Genomic DNA, 19325 nt, shown 5'->3' on the forward strand with positions numbered 1-19325 from the left:
GTTTGGTTCCTGTTGCAGCTCAGTGTTAATCTGGTTAATCTGAGAGATGAGCTCCAGTCTAACACTGCAGTGAGGATTAAAACCGGCCAGACAAGGTGAGGGACGGAGGAGAGGTCACCATCAGGAAGTTTGAACCTCTGCAACAAACTGCATTTTAATCACAACCAGCTGCTGATTTTACTGGGTTTTGCTTTTTCCACTTAAATCCTTTATTTTCCGGTTTGGGTTGAATCAGGTGTGGCCCACGTTGGCGCTGTGGCGGGTCATATCCATGTTGGTTTATTCACTAAAAACAGGTTTACTTTTTGTTATCAGATTTAAATGTAAAATATAGCAGAGATGCAGCGATCAGACCTTTTCTGTCCAACACTGATCTCCAGTTTTCATTCTGCTCTGATCTTCCAGTTCCTGGGATTTTTCCTCCAAAGAGAAAAATGTTCTGCAGGTTCTGAGTTTCAGGTAGAAGTTCTGAATGAAACAGAAAATATGAAGATTTTCCCACTTTAGGCTTCAAAGCATTGACCTCTGACCTTCATGGGATGGGAATGTTTTACTTTAAATCAGGACTTTCTGAAAGGCAGAGTTGATGAAAAAATCTTTTTAATGCAAATATTTAAATTTGAACAGGAAAAGAACAGAATGAGCAGCAAATGAACCAAATGCAGAAGAAAAATGTTTTTATTTAAAACACATGAAGAAAAACTGCAGCAAATTTACAAAAGGAAGATTTAATATTCAAATCTGACATGTTGAGAAAAATAGGAGCCGATAGAAACAGAAAATGATCAGTGATTGAGAAAAACTGATCAACATTTCAATGAAATCTGATGAATGAAAGGAAAAAATAAGAGAAACAACATCTTGATATTCAGTGTGAAGCTTTGACTGGAAACAGACAGAAAAACATGAGGATCCTGGAATACTCCTGGAATAATCCTGGAATAATCCCAGCTTCCATATTTAAAGGACTGGAAGAAGAAAAAGTTTCCAAGGACTCAATCAGAATTGTTTCACCAAGAAATAGATTGTAGAGACTGAACTATCTGTTCAACAGTGAGAGAGTTTCTCTGACAGGAGGAAAATCTTTAGACTCTTTAGACTCAACTCAGCACAGAAACACTGAAGAGGAACCAGAACTGGGCCACAAGACCCTAAATCCAGGAATCAGAGGTTCAGTGAATGTGGTGTTGAAGGTGTGGAGGAGGATCAGTGAGTCAGAGGAAACTCTGTAGAAGGACAGAATGCCAGCAGGACAGTCCACATACACTGCTACTCTGTTAGAGACAGAGGAGGAGGAGAGACGAGTTTCTATCTTATTGTGCCAGACAGAGTAACCATCATCATCAGAGCATCTCAGACTCCAGGAATGATCATTATATCCAAACAAACAGTCGTCACTGTCTCCTTTCCTCCAGATTCTTCTGTAACTCACTGATATATAAACATCTCCTCTCCACTTGACCTCCCAGTAACAGCGACCAGTCAGACCAGTTCTACACAGCAGCTGAGGATAGAAATCAAATCTGTCTGGATGATCAGGATATGACTGAAGCTCCACACATGTCACCTTCCTGTTGTCTTCAGACAGTTTGAGTTTTCTGCTCACTGTGTTTGTGTCGATGGTGAGTTGACAGGAATCTGATGGAGAGAACAAATACAATCCAGCTGCAGTTATTGATCATTTATTGACACTTTGATGATGACTCCTGAATGAGTGATGTGACAGTTTGAAGATGGTTGAATGTGAGCTGCTTTGTTGTCATGAATCAGATGAAAAACACACTTACACTTCCTCAGACCTGGTGTCAAGAATCGGCCTCCAGCAGGCTCCACCCTGAAAGGAGGAGGGGGGTCAGACCATCAGTCTCTTTCAGCAGCAAACATGGACATTACATGTCTCTCAGACACACATTGTCCTCCACTGAGACAGGAACAGTCCAACATTTGGATTGCAAACTGCAGTGGATGTAGGAAGGACAGTTGGTGCTGCTGCAGCACAACTCTTTTCTCCAAACACAGGAAAAGCTCCAACAGAGAGGAGAAAGGAAATCCCTCAGTAACAACCTGAAGAAACTCACTGAAGCCTAAAAGGACATCAGGAAACTAAGGAAACATTTCTGGAAGCTCAACCTGATTTAATAATCAGCATTAAATACAATCAATCTAAACTCTGACACAAAACCTGGATACCTGTTCCATCCACACTCCCACACACAGATGAAGGAATGAAACACTAAACAGCCCTGCTGCTGAAAACCTGCTGTGGCCTCACTGTAATATCCAGAAATACAAACATTAAAAAGGAGAAGCTGCATCACATTCAACAAAGAGTTCAACAAGAATCAAAGATTTGATCTCTGAGCTCAGACTCACAAACCAGGGAGAGGCTTCCATCATCACACACCTCTGACAAACACCTCCAACCTTTCAGCACTTCCTCTACCAACCAACACCACCAGGTGGCGCTGCTGCACACATTTACAATGAGACCAAGAAGAAGAAGCAGCATCCTGAATCCAGCAGCTGCAGTAATGGCTTGTGAAAGTGTCCAAGGAGCATCTGGAACCAGAACCAGCAGATCCAACAGTCCAGAGAGTCTTTGTTTGCATCTTTCCTCTCAGATTTCCAAGCTGCTCTGAGAGGGAAATGACATCATCACTCTACTGATGATGTCATGCTCTGATGTCACTGATCAATTGTTTTATTTATTGCAGTCGATTTAAACTAGAAGCTTGGTAAGATTACATAAAACTTCTCTAACCTAAATCAGTTTAACATCCAAAACTCAGACAGCGTTTAGCAGCTTAACTTTCCTCGATATGTTTTTCAGATTTGATGGTGAATTTTTGAAAGCTAGCAGTTCATGATATCAGGGAGGCAAAGGCGGCACCAGAATCATTGATTACTTTCAAACTAACCAACAAATCAAAAAGCACAAAGCGACTTGGATGTAACTTGTAACGCAACGCTTTATAGAAATGTAGTGAAGTAGAAAGTACAGATACTGTAAAATGTAGTGGAGTAAAAGTTCCCACCATTAAATCTACTTACGTACAGAAACATGAAAAATGTCCTTAAGTTCAGTAACAAAGTTCTTGTCCCAACAACCAGGATCAGGTGAAGGACCTCTGCAGTCCCATGATGCTTCCTCTCCCTCTTCTAAACCATCTGATGGGCTGATATCATCCCTCTACTTTATCAATAAAATGTTTTTCTTTCTCTTATTACGATTTCATTATTTATCCTAAATGTGACGTCAGAGCTGTGGATCTGGAATCTGATTGGTCGGATGGATATTTCCCTGGTTTTCCAACATGAAGGGTCTCTGCCTTTTTCCAAGACGTTGGGAATTTTTCCCAAACTTTATTGAACAATCCCAAAAGCTTTCCCAACTACTGAAAACCTAAACACATTAGTCTTTTCTTGGATCTGTCTAAAAGGTCTTATTGTTGTTTTTCATTTCTACCACAGTCAACAGAGCACAATTCTACTTTTTCACCATCATTCACTGCAATTCTTCATTTCCTCTGGAAAACAAGGGATTTCCATTCTCTCCTGATTCCTTTCATTCTTTGGATCATTTTCCAGATGTCGCCCCCTGGTGGAGATCAAACTACTAAATGGATGAAACTGTTAAAATTCTCACTTTCTTTCTTTGCCTCATGAATAGTTTTCTTCACTTTTTATGTAATTTATATTTGATTAAATACTGAAAGTTGTGAGTTTTGTTTAAAATCTAAAGTTCTTTATTTTTCTCTCCCATAACTTTTAAACATCCATCTGACCAACATGGAGTTACTTTTCTTCTCATCTTTGCTTCTTGGGGCTGATTGGTCTGGAGCTCCATCAAATATTGTTTTAAAGTCCTTTCTGTCATCAGTAGATCATCATGGAAATCTAACTGAACTTCTTTTATTAATTTAGTCAAAGTCCCCATTAAACAATTAAAACCATCCCACTCTTTAATTTTCCTTGTGAGCCGTTCTTAGTCTGGAGAATATTCCAGAAAACTGGGTAATGATCTCTGCCTCCAGATGAGGCGTCTAAATATTTAATTATCAAATTAAACATTCAGCTTCAAACTAAATGTTTCCCAGCAGACTGACTAAAGACATTTCTCCCTCTTCCTCCTCTATCAGACCTTCTCTGCTCCTGCAGCAGGTTCCTCCATACCTGAGAGCTTCCAGTCTCCAGTGTGGATCCTTCAGTCCAGCCGACAGCAGCTTCACTCCTGAGTCTCCTGGATGATTGTAGCTCAGGTCCAACTCTTTCAGATGGGAGAGGTTGGAGGTCAGAGCTGAGGCCAGAGAAGCACAGCCTTCCTCTGAGACCAAACAGCCTGATAAGCTGCAGACACACAATTCATCACATGATGAGAATATGAGAACATTGAGGTAGAACCCAAGGTCTGAACTGATGGATGGATGGATGGATTGATGGATGGATGGATGGACGGATGGATGGATTTGTAACATGTGGAATAAATAAGAAAGCCAAGCAACTGCTGGGATCTGTAATTATGCTTCTTTTTGCTCCTAAGATGCAGCAATTTGTCAAGTGCCCAGAGTTACCTGAGAGTTTCCAGGTTGCAGTTTGGACTCTTCAGTCCAGCAGAGAGAAGCTTCACTCCTGAATCCTGCAGGTTGTTGTTACTCAGGTCCAGTTCTCTGAGACTGGAGGACTGGGAGCTGAGAACTGAGGACAGAGCTTCACAGCTTCTCTCTGAGAGGTTACAGCCACTCAGTCTGAGGAGACAGAGAAAAATCTGTTATTAAACAATTCTTCAAAATGTGTCTTTTTTCCAGTCAACAATGTTCCTCTTTACTGATTTAAGGGACTGTTTTATATATAATTATGTTGCCTTTTGTTGTGAACTGGTTCAGTCTACAGATGGGCCTCCAGCCATGAAGGACTGAACTAAAGGCAACAAGGAGGCTGGCAAGAGAAATATTAAATTCCTCTATGAACTAAATTAATCCCATGTCAGTTTTAACAGAAAGAGTCCAATGAAGCCTGAGAATCAAGGCTGGGCTGAAGAACAGCATCAGGCTCAGTTTGAGGATCAGCATCAGAGCTGGTTTGAGGGAAAACACCAGCTTGAATCAAAGCAGAGCAAATCTGGAATTTCATCTTTCCATTTTTTAACTGTTGGATACAGAGATGGAAAACTGAGCAGCAAATGACAAAAAACATTATTTTGAACAAATATTACAACAAAACTAATGTGGGAAAAAACAGAAACAAATTTGCTCCTAAAACAATCCAAAAACAAGCACTAGCCAAACATTAAATACAGAGAAATTTAACCCAGTATTTAAATTAAAGAGTTCTGAAAACAGCCCACAAACCTGACACTAAAGGTTACTAAACACATGGAAAACACACTTTCAGACGTCACCACAATTAAAACTGCATTCATAAATATCACAACATTGAACGGCCCTCCAAATATGTTTTAAACATTTTGTTGGAATAGGATGGGCCACCAATATGTTACGATCCTCATGTCATCACACAGAACTCACAAAATACAAAGTCCAGACCAGATGATGTTTTTAACAAAGAGGTTTTATTAAACCCAAGTCTGGACACAAAGTGGTTCTGGCAGTCTTGGTAAAATAAAAGAGTGAGAGAATGAACAAATAAGGCAGCAGTTGGCCGTCGGATTCAGGCCGCTGTGGGGCTCATACTGATTCTAATCTAACGTTCATAATAGTTATCTCTTCTTTCATTTCTAATTATTTATTATTCTTTCTACTGTTATATTTAAATTAAAATTAGAAAACAGCTTAATGATCCCAAAAGGAAACAAAATCTTCTTGTGACTCAAATTAATTCAAATTCTTCAAAGGGTTATTTTAGATATTAATGACTGTTTAGTTTAAAAGATCTCTTGTGGTCTGTATAACAGTGAATTTCAAGAAGGTTCTGACTTTATATTATATATATTCTAGATAAATTCCTCTACTTGTTTCTCTGAATATAGATGATTATTTTAACATGTTGCTCATCCTCTTCCTGTTACTGAAACTTTTCCACTTATTCTAGAATCTATAATTGCTCTCAGCCATATCTCTTCAATGCCAATAATATCTGTTAATGTAATTTATCTGAACAGTCTAACTTCCTGTTCATCAGCCAATCAGCTTCTTGTATTTTCTCAGTAGATCCATCAGTGGAAGCCCCGCCCAGCCCATGATGCTCCTGGTTTGTGAAGACAGAGAGACAAACTGAACTCTGATAGGAAACAGTTTCAAACTGATTTTCTCTCTCCAACCTCTTGGTTCCACATGGAGCTATATTTGGCCCCCTGCTGCTCTGACTACCATGTCATTGTGGTTCCAGTAGATGGGTCGGTTTCCCAGGTTCATTCAGTACCATGTGGAAAATGGTGCTATATGGTAATAGGCTGTTCTTTGCAAAGTTACACAGTCAAAATTAACAGAAATAATTTTAGTTATTCAATTGTTATAACAGACAAAAGGATGTTCAGAATATCAAGTTATATTTTCACCATGTTATTCATTCACTTATAAATCCCATCGTTCCAAACTAAATATTTAATTGTCAAACTACAAATTTGGCTTCAAACTAAATGTTTCCCAGCAGACTGACTAAAGACATTTCTCCCTCTTCCTCCTCTATCAGACCTTCTCTGCTCCTGCAGCAGGTTCCTCCATACCTGAGAGCTTCCAGTTCTGTAGGTAATAAAAATCAAAAACAGTCACATGTACAATGGATTAGGAAGTCTGACAACTGCTGGGAGGAAGGATCTGCAATAATGCTCCTTGTGCACCAGGATGCAGCAATCTGTCAAGTATCCAGAGCTACACTATCAATGTTAGCCTGAACCCAACCTTTCTAAATATTTCTCTTCTTGGTTCATTCAGGCTGCAGTAAAGGAAAACCAGCCATGTTTGTGTCGAGACTTAGCATGGTTACCCATCTCGCAGTAAAACATCTATTATTATTTTACTCTAATATTGAAAAAACATTTGCATCTTAACTGATAGAATATAATGGACAGAAATCTGGTTTCACTAGGATTGACAACATTTTACCTGAGAGTTTCCAGGTTGCAGTTTGGACTATTCAGTCCAGCAGAGAGAAGCTTCACTCCTGAATCCTGCAGGTTGTTGTTACTCAGGTCCAGTTCTCTGAGACTGGAGGACTGGGAGCTGAGAACTGAGGACAGAGCTTCACAGTTTCTCTCTGAGAGGTTACAGTCACTCAGTCTGAGGAGACAGGGAGAAAAATCTGTTAATCAGCAAATCAGAAATATTTATTTCTTTATTTCCAGTCAAGAATTTTCTTCTTGGGAAGATTGAAAGGACTTTTTACTTCACATATTGAACTGGATCATTTTGTAGATGGTTCTCCTGTCGTGAAGGATTGAACAACAGACAACAAGGAGGCTGGCAAGAGAAATATTACAATCCACCATGAACTAAATGAATCCAGTGTCAGTTTTAACAGAAAGAGTCCAGTGGAAATCTAGGCTGAATATCAGCATCAGAGCTGGTTTGAGGGAAAACACCAGCTTCAAGCAAAGCAGAGAGAATCTCAGATTTCATCTTTCCCTTTTTAACTGCTTGGATACAGAGATGGAAAACTGAGTAGCAACTGACAAAAGCTGTTACTTTGAGCAACAAGCTAACTATTTAGCTTCAAACTAAATGTTTCCAGCAGACTGACTAAAGACATTTCTCCCTCTTCCTCCTCTATCAGACCTTCTCTGCTCCTGCAGCAGGTTCCTCCATACCTGAGAGCTTCCAGTCTCCAGTGTGGATCCTTCAGTCCAGCCGACAGCAGCTTCACTCCTGAGTCTCCTGGATGATTGTAGCTCAGGTCCAACTCTTTCAGATGGGAGGGGTTGGAGGTCAGAGCTGAGGCCAGAGAAGCACAGCCTTCCTCTGAGACCAAACAGCCTGATAAGCTGCAGACACACAATTCATCACATGATGAGAACATTGAGGTAGAACCCAAGGTCTGAACTGGTCATTTTCACAAGAGGAAAACACTCAATAAATTGTTCTTAAGCTGTCAATAAAATGAAAGAGTAATAGTGCTCAAATTTTGTTTTTCTGAGTAATAAAAATCAACATTTGTCACTTATACAACAGATCAGAATAGAAAAATCCTTCATTTTTCCATACCAGGGAGTTCAGGTTTACCAGCAACAAGTTTAAGGTAAATGGAAAAATCAAACATTGAAGAAAAGGTAAAAATAAAAAATAATAGACTGTAGAGTAAGGACACATCTACAATAGAGGGATAATAATGCTGTACATTTAATAAAAACAGCATAATCAGTTTGAAAAAATGTGCAGCTGAGTAGAGCAATTTATAATCATATGTAAGAGTTTTTTGGGAGCAGTTCTGGTTAGAAAGTCTAGCAACTCCTGGAAGGAAGGATCTGCAATAATGCTCTTTTTTTCTTACAAAGCTGGATTGCAAGAGTCTTTGTTGCTCTGAGCGTTTCACTGGCCTGGTGGAGCAGATTTATTTCTATAGATAGGTTTATAGTTGATGTATTTAAAACCAGGAGAGTGGACCAATCACACAGCTGGTGCCTCTACATGTTGCCTCGTGCTGCCACTGCTTGATCTCTGAAGCGTGGATCACCTGCACCTCTTTTCACTCAAACTGGACACAGGCTGACCTGTATTTACATGAGCGTAAATCCCAGGTGGGTCGGGGCGTCCGGACCCCCCCAATCTTGGAATTGTCCCCCCAAATAAATCATGAAAGAAACCTTTGTATTTAAACAATATCAATATAAAAATGTAATATAAACAAAGAACGAAGTAAATCTGCCATTCATCTAAGAAAAGAACAAGAATTAATTTTAAGGAACCCCCCCACCATTCTTAGAACAATGGTTCAGTCCAAAGTGTAGGAGGAGCAACAGCAGCTGAACAGCACAGGCTCCGTTAGAGCCGCTGAAGTGAGGAGCTAGCTGTTAGCTGTGGCTCTGCAGCACAAACAAAAAACCCTCCAGTAAGTAAATACTTAAAGCAAAAGACATGAAACACATTTTATTTACTTTCACTGCTTAAGAGGAAGAAACACACTAACAAAAATCAGAACGCAGTTTGTTCATTTCATTACTTCAGCTGAATCATGATAAACTGCATTATTATGCCTTAAATCAAAAGTAGCAAAACTGGCTACATTGCTTTCATAGACTTAGTTCCTTTTTCTGTCAAATGTGGCCAATATTTCAATTATGTTTAACTCTTTAACTTTTACTTTAATAAGAAGAGTTTGAAACTGGAGGGGCTGAGTGTTACCACTAGCCAACAGCTCCGTATGTGAGCCGAGAGCAGAGGGGCTATTGAAGCTGATAGTAATACAAAATAAAGTATGTCTTTATTTCTTATCATTTTCAATGTAGAGCGGTTAAAACCAAAATAAAATAACAATATAAAATCTGAATATTTTTCTAGAAAACGCTGGAGCTCAGCCTTCGGTTCAAGTTATGATACTAACCCAAATATTCAATTTCTACATATTTATAGGTTCTCAGCCACCCAGAACATGAAAAAATCCCACTTGTTGCACATTAGGATGTGCAACAAGTGGGATTTTTTCAAGTGGGTGGAACTGTAATAGGTCACAGTTCCACTCTGGAATTCACTGAGTTCCTGAGAGCAACACATTCTTTCACAAATGTTTGTAAAAACAGTCTACATGCCTAGGTGCTTACTTTCATACACCTGTGGCCATGGAAGTTATTGGAACACCTGATTCTGATTATTTGGATGGGTGGTCAAATACTTTTGGCAATCTCTGCTAGCAGCTAGTGGATAGAAATCACTGGGATTGAGAACATTTTACCTGAGAGTTTCCAGGTTGCAGTTTGGACTCTTCAGTCCAGCAGAGAGAAGCTTCACTCCTGAATCCTGCAGCTTGTTGTTACTCAGGTCCAGTTCTCTGAGACTGGAGGACTGGGAGCTGAGAACTGAGGACAGAGCTTCACAGCTTCTCTCTGAGAGGTTACAGTCACTCAGTCTGAGGAGACAGAGAGAAAAACCTGTTATTAAACAAATGATGAAAATTTATGTTCTTTCAAATCATCATCACTTTGGTTGGACAGAGAAGGAACTATCTTATTTTACACACATTCATGTTGATGTTTATTGTGAATCGGTTCATTCTACAGTTAGTCCTCCAGCCTTAAAGTTTAGAACTGCAGGCAAAAAGGAGGATGGAGAGATAATTATAAGATTCCACAATGAACTAAATTAACCCAATTTCAATTTTAACATCAAGAGGAGTAGTTTTGCTGCTGGGATATGAAACAATATGTCCAGCTTTGCTGAAGGAAGTCTGTTTCACTTTTGCACGTCTCCTTCCTCCCCGCCAGTGGAAGACTTTGAAGAAACAATGTACCAATATATAAACTGAAACATGAAAATATATTTATCTCATAATTAGCAGATTTCTATCTATCAAAAAATACAGTAACAATCTGTGACCTTACAGAGCTTTGTTGGAGGCTTTAACCACTGGCAGCAGCCTCAGAAGAACCTCCTCTGAAGCAGAGTATTTCTTCAGGTCAAACACATCCAGATCTTTTCCTGATGACACTAAGATGAAACCCAGAGCTGACCACTGAGCAGGAGACAGTTCATCTGTGGAGAGACTTCCTGAACTCAGAGACTGTTGGATCTCCTCCACTAGAGAACGATCATTCAGTTCATTCAGACAGTGGAACAGATTGATGCTTTTCTCTGCAGACACATTCTCATTGATCTTCTCCTTGATGTACTGAACTGTTTTCTGATTGGTCTGTGAGCTACTTCCTGTCTCTGTCAGCAGACCTTTTAAGAGTCTCTGATTGGTCTGCAGTGAAAGTCCCAGGAGGAAGCGGAGGAACAAGTCCAGGTGTCCATTTGGACTCCGTAAGGCCTGGTTAACAGCTCTCTGATGGAGAGATTTTAGGTCAGATTTATTAAATAATGAAGACCTCCTAGATCTTTGTGTTTCTTTCATCACATCAGAACCAGAGTTGATGAAGGTCAGATGAACATGAAGAGCAGCCAGAAACTCCTGAACACTCAGATGGACGAAGCAGAACACCCTGTCCTGGTACAGACCTCTCTCCTCTTTAAAGATCTGTGTGAACACTCCTGAGTACACTGAGGCTGCTGTGATATCGATGCCACACTCTGTCAGGTCTGATTCATAGAAGATCAGGTTTCCTTTCTGCAGCTGATCAAAAGCCAGTTTTCCCAGAGACTCAATCATCTTCCTGCTCTCTGGACTCCAGTGTGGATCTGTTTCAGCTCCTCCATCATACTTGACCTTCTTCATTTTGGTCTGAACCACCAGGAAGTGGATATACATCTCCGTCACGGTTCTGGGCAGCTCTCCTCCCTCTCTGGTCTCCAACACATCCTCCAGAACTGTAGCAGTGATCCAGCAGAAGACTGGGATGTGACACATGATGTGGAGGCTTCGTGATGTCTTCATGTGGGAGATGATCCTGCTGGCCTGCTCCTTATCTCTGAATCTCTTCCTGAAGTACTCCTCCTTCTGTGGGTCATTGAACCCTCTGACCTCTGTCACCATGCCAACACACTGAGGAGGGATCTGATTGGCTGCTGCAGGTCGTGTGGTTATCCAGAGAAGAGCAGAGGGAAGCAGTTTCCCCCTGATGAGGTTTGTCAGCAGAACGTCCACTGAGGTGGACACTGTAGCATCAGTCAGGATCTCCTTGTTGTGGAAGTCCAGAGGAAGTCGACTCTCATCCAGACCATCAAAGATGAACAGAACCTGGAAGTGTTCAAAGCTGCAGATTTCTTTAGTTTCACTAAAGAAGTGATGAACAAGTTCCACCAAGCTGAACTTTTTCTCTTTCAGCACATTCAGTTCTCTGAAGGTGAATGGAAATATGAACTGGATGTTCTGGTGGGCTTTGTCTTCAGCCCAGTCTAGAGTGAACTTCTGTGTTAGGACTGTTTTCCCAATGCCAGCCACTCCCTTTGTCATCACTGTTCTGATTGGTTGATCTCTTCCAGGTGGGACTTTAAAGATGTCTTCTTGTCTGATTGTTGTTTCTGGTCTGTGTTGTTTCCTGGATGCTGCTTCAATCTGTCTGACCTCATGTTCATCATTGACCCCTCCAGTCCCTCCCTCTGTGATGTAGAGCTCTGTGTAGATCTGGTTCAGAAGGGTTGGACTTCCTGCTTTAGCAATCCCCTCAAACACAGACTGGAACTTCTTCTTCAGACCAGATTTAAGTTGATGTTGACAAACTGGAGCAAAATATCCTAAATTAACACAATAACAAAAATCAGATATGAAAAAAATCATTTTTTGAATTTGATTACATCACTTCTGAAGATGTTTTGCATAAATGTGATTCCATCTCTTCAAATTTCAGTAAATGTGTGATTTATCTATAATTTCAAATCTCTGTAGAAATCCCCTCTTACTGCTCTGCAGATGGTCAGCCAGCTCCTCCTGCTTCATCCTCCTCAGGAAGTTCAGTGTGATCTTCATCACTGCCTCTCTGCTGCTCCTCCTCTGCTCTTCATCATCACCTTCCAACACCTCATCATCTCTCTGACTCTCTGAATGTACTGCGTAATCTGGACTCAGATCTTTCTGGATCTTCTTCAGTTCTTTCTTCACAAAAGTGACAATATTGTCCTCCAGCAGCTGGAACAGAATTATAGATGAAGGAAACATCAGACTGAAATCATGGAGCCAAACACCAGATGGATGTTGGACAGACTGACAGTCCTCTGGTCTACAAAGTGCAGCATGAAGGTGTCTTTGAACAGAACTCATGGAAAAGTAGTTCTTGTACATGTACAGACCATAAATATGGAGTCAAACACATCACGAAGCTGTGTTTGTTTCTGCTGGGCAGACGGACCACTGGGAACCTCTGAGCTCTGCTGGTCCACTCTGTGGAGGAACCAGGAACAATTAGGAAGTCAGGAAATATTCATTCATCAGTATTCACAGATGGAATCACCAGGAGTTTCACATTAAAAGTCCATAAAGCAGAAAAACAGAGCATCACATAAAAATAATACAAAGAAGTTAGGAGGAAGATTAACTACAACAGTGGAGACCAGTAACACCAGAAACACCCAGTAGACTTTTCAAGAAGTTGGTACTGATAGTGGACTTTTAACAGTCCACACTGTCAGCAGTTCTGATGCTGGTGGAGACAGTTTCCCAGAGGTTGGGGACAGTGGAAGTGAAGGCTCTGTCCACACAGGTGTTCAGGACAGTGTGGGACATCCATCAGGTTCCTATGAATAGATCTGAGGTGATGTGGACATGGAGGAGGTCATGGAAATGTCTTCCACAGTCTGACATGGAGCCAGGAAGCAGAAGAACATCATCATCAACACCCCAGATATGAAAATAAGATGGTGTTTTCAATAGAACAGAGCAGCTGATTTTTGTAGATAGTAGATCAAACCTCTCTGTAAATATAACTGGGAACATCTGAGTTCTTACCGGTTCTATTTCTACAGTTACAACAATTAGTAATGGTGCACCTCTCTGATTATGGCGGTCCAGGAGATTTCAAGTCAATTTTAATGTGGCACACAGGCCATTTTGATGGAATAGGCAAGGTAAATGAATACTGTTTTTTTTTGTTTTGTTTGTGTTATTTATTAGTTGTGTCGCAGTTTGACGTGATTGCGGAGCGGGGTCAATATCACTTCGCCGTTGCTAGGTGACGATGGTGGTGGAACGGACGTTTTGTGTGCTCTTTTTCTAATGGTTGTGTAGCGATACCGCTAACTGAGTTACTTTGTAACAGTTATTAAATTAAAATGTTGCTGACTCAATCACAATATCTCGTTTGATTGTTTGCCACCGTTACATTATGATTCATTGAATTGTTGCTTTTAAAGGACACACAGCTGGGTTCTGGTTCTTCTTCTTGTGTGAAACTCTGATGGAACCTGGTAAAAAAAAAAACCTCTAAAAACTTTCTGTGGAGTTCTGTTTTAAAGATTAATTTTATTGTGACAGTTTGTAAAATAAAAAGCTGTGAGACACAACAGAACCAAACAAATTGTCAACCTGATGTTCTAAATGATTCCTATCAGAACCGGTCCAATCCTCCAACATGTTCCTGATCATTGATCCTCCTGAATAATGTCCAGCCTTCTTTAAAGAGCAGAAAGATTTGTTTCTGAGACCAACATGTTGGTTTGAAGTGACTGAGAGAAATTTGGTGATCTTAGTGTTGAGCTCTGACATGGAGAAGAACCAGGAATCATTTCCACTCTGACCATCCAAGGAGGATCTGATGGAGCTTCAATCAGAACCAGATGGTCCGTTAGAGACACTGAAGCCCACTGCTCAATCAGATCCACAAAATATTTAGTTTAACTGTAGAAATGGTTGATAATCTGCCATGTTGGATGATGTTTGAACTTCAGAGGTGGAATCATAAAATAATTCATATACATTTTTTTTATTTCAGAATGAATCTGTCTTTTGTCAGATTTTAGAGAAAGATGCAAATATCAACCTAGAAATAAAATTCACTTCTGTCTATTTGTTCTTGTGTTAATATTAATATCGGACAAAATAAATGAGCCGGGCTGCACAGTTGGTAGCACTGTTGCCTTGCAGCAAGAAGGTCCTGGGTTCGATTCCCGGCCGGGGTCTTTCTGCATGGAGTTTGCATGTTCTCCCTGTGCATGCGTGGGTTCTCTCCGGGTACTCCGGCTTCCTCCCACAGTCCAAAAACATGACTGTTAGGTTAATTGGTCTATCTAAATTCTCCCTAGGTGTGAGTGTGTGTGTACATGGTTGTTTGTCCTGTATGTCTCTGTGTTACCCTGCGACAGACTGGCGACCTGTCCAGGGTGACCCCGCCTCTCGCCTGGAACGTAGCTGGAGATAGACACCAGCACCTCCAGACCCCATTAGGGACAAAGGGTGAACAGAAAATGGGATGGGATGGGATGGGACAAAATAAATGAGTGTTTCCTTTGGAGCAATTAGGCTTATAGAAAACAGAATAAAACACAGTTAAATGTTTCTGGTTCAAATCTCATGTCAACATAATAGTTTATAAGAGTGTGTCCTGACTGAGGATTTTTAAGGTTCTTTCTGTATGGTGTCAATAACTGACCAATGAATGATGGTTAAATTGATATCAGGTAAACATCAGATCAGATTTTGAGATTTCTGTTAACTAGTGAAGCTCTGAGTAGAAAGTGTGGATCTAAACGGACCTGTTTGATTTTTGTACAAAGGAGCCAGTTTAACTTTATTGTGTTCATAGTAACATGGTCCTTATTGGAGCATGTTTCCATGGAGACATCATACGTATTACATCTTTGACGTAATTCGTTTGAAAAGAAAAATAACCTGAAATTCAGTTCAATGTTTTCATGACAACAGAACCCAACAGAACGTTTTATCATCACATGGCCACAATAACAGATATAAACTGAACAGTTACAGCAGTTAGAAACAGCTCACCTCTCTGATGGTGGAGATCCAGGAGATTTAAAGTTAATGATATCTTCCTTTGACATGTCACTCTTAAAGGACACACAGCTGGGTTCTGGATCGGGTTCTGGTTTGAGTCTCTGATGGATCCTGACAGAAACATGATGATTAAAACTTAATCAGCAAAGAGGAGCAGCAGCAGCTTCATCACCACGTCTGTTCTGGCCTGATATAGTGAACGCTGTGTGAAAAGGGCTGTGGACAGTTAGAGATGGTGACCTCACCTCTGACCTTTGCTCTGGCTCTCATGTTCCCCACACAGAGTGGTTTTAGAGGGAGGGACTCCCTCCTCTCTGTCCTCACACTGATCCATGCTGCTGAATTCACATCAGCTCACACACACTTTCTACCTTCACCTGCAGAGGAAACACACATCATTCATCTGCACATCAACTCTGATCATCCTTTACATCATTAGAGCTGGAAAAAGATCAGCTGCTCCTCCTCTGATTGGCTCTTCTTCTCTGCTTCATATCAGTGTCAGGTGAATGCAGTCAGACAGCAGAGAGGCAGGGGAAGCTGCCATCAGCTGCTGCACTTCTACTATCAGTCCACTAGATGGAGACATGGAGCAACATTTACATTCATTGATTCAACCTGAACCACGGGAAGTATTTAGTTAGTTAATTATTAATCTCTACAACATGTGTGACCTGAACAAGTGGATTATCTGCTCCATCAAAATCTGACTGAATCAAAGATATTTTAAGAATAATATTTCAATTTGAAACAAAGCAGAAACGAAACTCTTTTCTTTGACATTAATGGTTGAGACTGGAGTTTGATTCCTGGAAATAAAATGATGAATGATTTTGTTTAGAGAATAAAATAAAGAAACATCAACTTTCATCATGTTTTTCTTCCAATTCATCAATAATTTAATAATCCTGTAGATTAGCTTTCAAACAGCAGAGATGAAACTTTGAGCTGAATTTAAAAGGGAACATTTTATCTAAATGTCATAGAACCAAAACAAGTAGAAAAGCTTCTGTAGATAAACTTCAAGTAGAAAACAAAACAGACTTACAGTTTGTTCAAACTGTCCAAAGAGTTGAAGACGAACATCTGAACAACAGACTGACCCCCAACAGAACCGCAGGAGAACCAGACTAATGCCACACCTGTACAGAGACACAACAGAACTGGACTTTTACCTGACCTGAACAACATGAGTTCAAAGTCAAAGTGTTATAAATGTTGCATAAGTGATTATATGACAGCTCACCTGGTTTGTAGTTTCTTCTTTCAGAGCAGCAGAACCAGGAAGTAGAAGGTCTGCAGTGAAATCAGAGGCAGTTTGATAAATCTTCATGAGACAGGAGAGAAGTTCTGATGAAAATGTTTCATGATGGAGTCATGAGGAGAAATGAGCCCAGAGAAAAGAACAGCTGGTTGCTTCCTGCTGCTGTAACTGGTCAGAATATAATTACAAGCAGAAAATAATCAGAAACATTAAACTAAACTATAATTCTTAACATCACCACAGTACTGCAGCTAAAACCACACATTGTTCTAATGCAGATTATTCCTAAAGCTCCTATATAATCATTGATCATTATGTTAGTGTGGTGAGCAGAGTGAGGACAGTCTCTGTTTAAAACCAGGATCAGCTGAGGAGGTTCTGCTGATCCAGGTTGAAACCCTGATTTCATTTCAATCATCAACCTGAATTTAAAGTCAGAGTCAGATCAAGCAGCAGAGACGTGGCAGCTTGTTCCAGACTCATTATTTACACATGCAGCTGTTTTCCAGCTGTTCTCCACAGCTGGAGGGAGGGGGGATGTTTGGGAGGAGAGAACCTGAACATTCAACCTCCAGGTTTCACAGCTGGATTCTGACCTCAGCAGCTGGAACAATGACACAGATGAAACCAGTGACTCCTGAAAAATGGGATGTTTGGATCTGAGCAGGTCTGCAGATTCCACTGACTGGGATTTATTCAGAAAATGTCTCAGAGCTGAGAAGAGCTGAGCTTCTTTAGACTGAATGCTGGGAAATCTGCCCTCCTCCCATTCAGTGATGTTCAGGTTCTGAACTTTAAAAACTAAAATCAGTTGGAAACATCAGGAATTTTGTCCACTAATAGTGATAATAATAAAACCAAACACTTCTGCTGTTAATTTAGTAAAGTCGCCATCTTGTATTTTAAAAATTGTTTCTCTTTTTAACAAATCAAACTGATTAGACTTATTATTTAGAAGCAACAACCATTAGTTTAATTTATTGATTATGTTATTGGCAAACTAATATAAACTTAAACTGATGTATGGAGGAACAAACATGCCTCAGTCAAGATAATTACCATTCATATCATAATTATCACCATAACAACATAAGCTAACAAAGCTAACATCTTATATTCCACATATATAAAGATTGTAATGTTTAGATTAAAAATAATTTAGAAAATTATATATTTATGTCCAGTTTTATTTGCTATAACAGAGTTTTAGGGCCACACTAAGGAAAAATATACAAATAAAATTACAAAGTAAGTGTGTCTGTTTGGTGGGAATATTATTCTAAGTTAACATCTGCTGATCATGTTACATTAAATGCTTGTGAATCTCACCAACAGAACCTGTTTGGGTTAAACACACAAGGTAGGAAGTTGTTTTCCTGCAGCTGCTTGGGAACCAGACTGTCTCTCCATGTTTTGGATCCTTATCCTTGATATAAAACCTGCATGTTGACTCTGCCTGTTAGAGCTTTTCACTCTGAACTGCTTCATTATTGATTGTCTTACAAGCTCTCTGTATTGTGCACAATATACAGATAAACCTGATTGAGTGATTTCATCTAACAGAGCTTGGAAATTAATTTCTTCCACAACAACTTGATGCCAACCTGGACACTCGGCTCCAGCCTCAAACCTGGATTAGGATTAAAGAGAGACGAGGGCTGCTGGTCGGCTCCACGGCTCCAACGCTGAGATCAACAAACTCAATCCACTGATATCTGGTGAGACTCTCACTCAGGTAATAAATTAACTTAAAAACTCTAAATGACAGAATCTAAAATAGTAAAAGATCTGATAAACCTTTCTCCCTGAGGATTGAGATTAACCAGATTAATAGAGATTACAAAGGAAAAGAATTTAAAAAAGAAGAAAAGTAAGAGAAGAAGAGAAGACAGATCTTTGTAAAAGTGAAAGATTATTTTCTTGAAGATACCTGTAAGGGTGTCTGTCTAAGAAATTGAGAACTTACAGAGATTTTATTGGTTTTCTTGGAAAGCTGAAGAAAAAACCTTGATAGAGTTTTGATGGAACCACAGGTTCTAGGATGAGTCCTAGTTAAAGTCCTTATCGGAGAATAAGGCAGGTATTTACTAGAGTTTTGGTTTTTAAATTCAGAGAACCAAACCTTTAGAGAATCCTAAAGACGTTTATCAGAAATAAAGACCCTCTTAGAGGATTAAGAGGCAGAGCGACCACAAAGCTGATTGGTTTGATTCTGTGAAGACGTTTGCAGCCTAAAGAGGAAATCCCACCTATTCAGAAGAATTGGCCTGAGTGGTTCCAGGGTCTTTTCTCCTCCTGAGGGTGAATTGTTTCACTATATAATAATGAAATAGTCAGAAAAAAGTCTGCATGGTGTGAATGAATGGATAAAAAGTGTCATTTTTCTTGCAGGTGGTTCATTGAAGCTGATCGTTTTGAAAGGAAGAGAAAGAGAATTAGAAGCAGAGGAAGTGAACTGAGGCAAAGAAATCAGAAACAAAGAGTTTAGTTCATCTGGAGAAACACGAGGAAAGTTTGGATGAAAGAGAGAGAACGAAGAGAAAGACAGAAAAATGATAAACAAATGGAAATGCTT

At 39.9% G+C, this 19325-nt stretch overlaps 1 protein-coding gene across 1 annotated transcript; it reads right to left on the bottom strand.

Moving 5' to 3' along the window:
• Window positions 1–4202: 4202 nt before the first annotated feature.
• On the bottom strand, window positions 4203–15752 carry LOC111609499 (NLR family CARD domain-containing protein 3-like; the record flags this gene model as incomplete). The annotated part of the gene is made up of 8 exons (XM_023338248.1): window positions 15732–15752; window positions 15478–15597; window positions 12831–12921; window positions 12444–12669; window positions 10487–12278; window positions 9841–10014; window positions 4572–4745; window positions 4203–4347 (listed from the first exon to the last, which is right to left on the bottom strand). Coding segments are annotated over exons 2-8 (2658 nt in total), but the record flags the coding sequence as incomplete, so codon positions are not given.
• Between the last annotated feature and the right edge of the window lie 3573 nt (window positions 15753–19325).

This window comes from Xiphophorus maculatus, chromosome 8 (genome assembly GCF_002775205.1).
Source record: "Xiphophorus maculatus strain JP 163 A chromosome 8, X_maculatus-5.0-male, whole genome shotgun sequence".
NCBI lineage: Eukaryota > Metazoa > Chordata > Actinopteri > Cyprinodontiformes > Poeciliidae > Xiphophorus > Xiphophorus maculatus.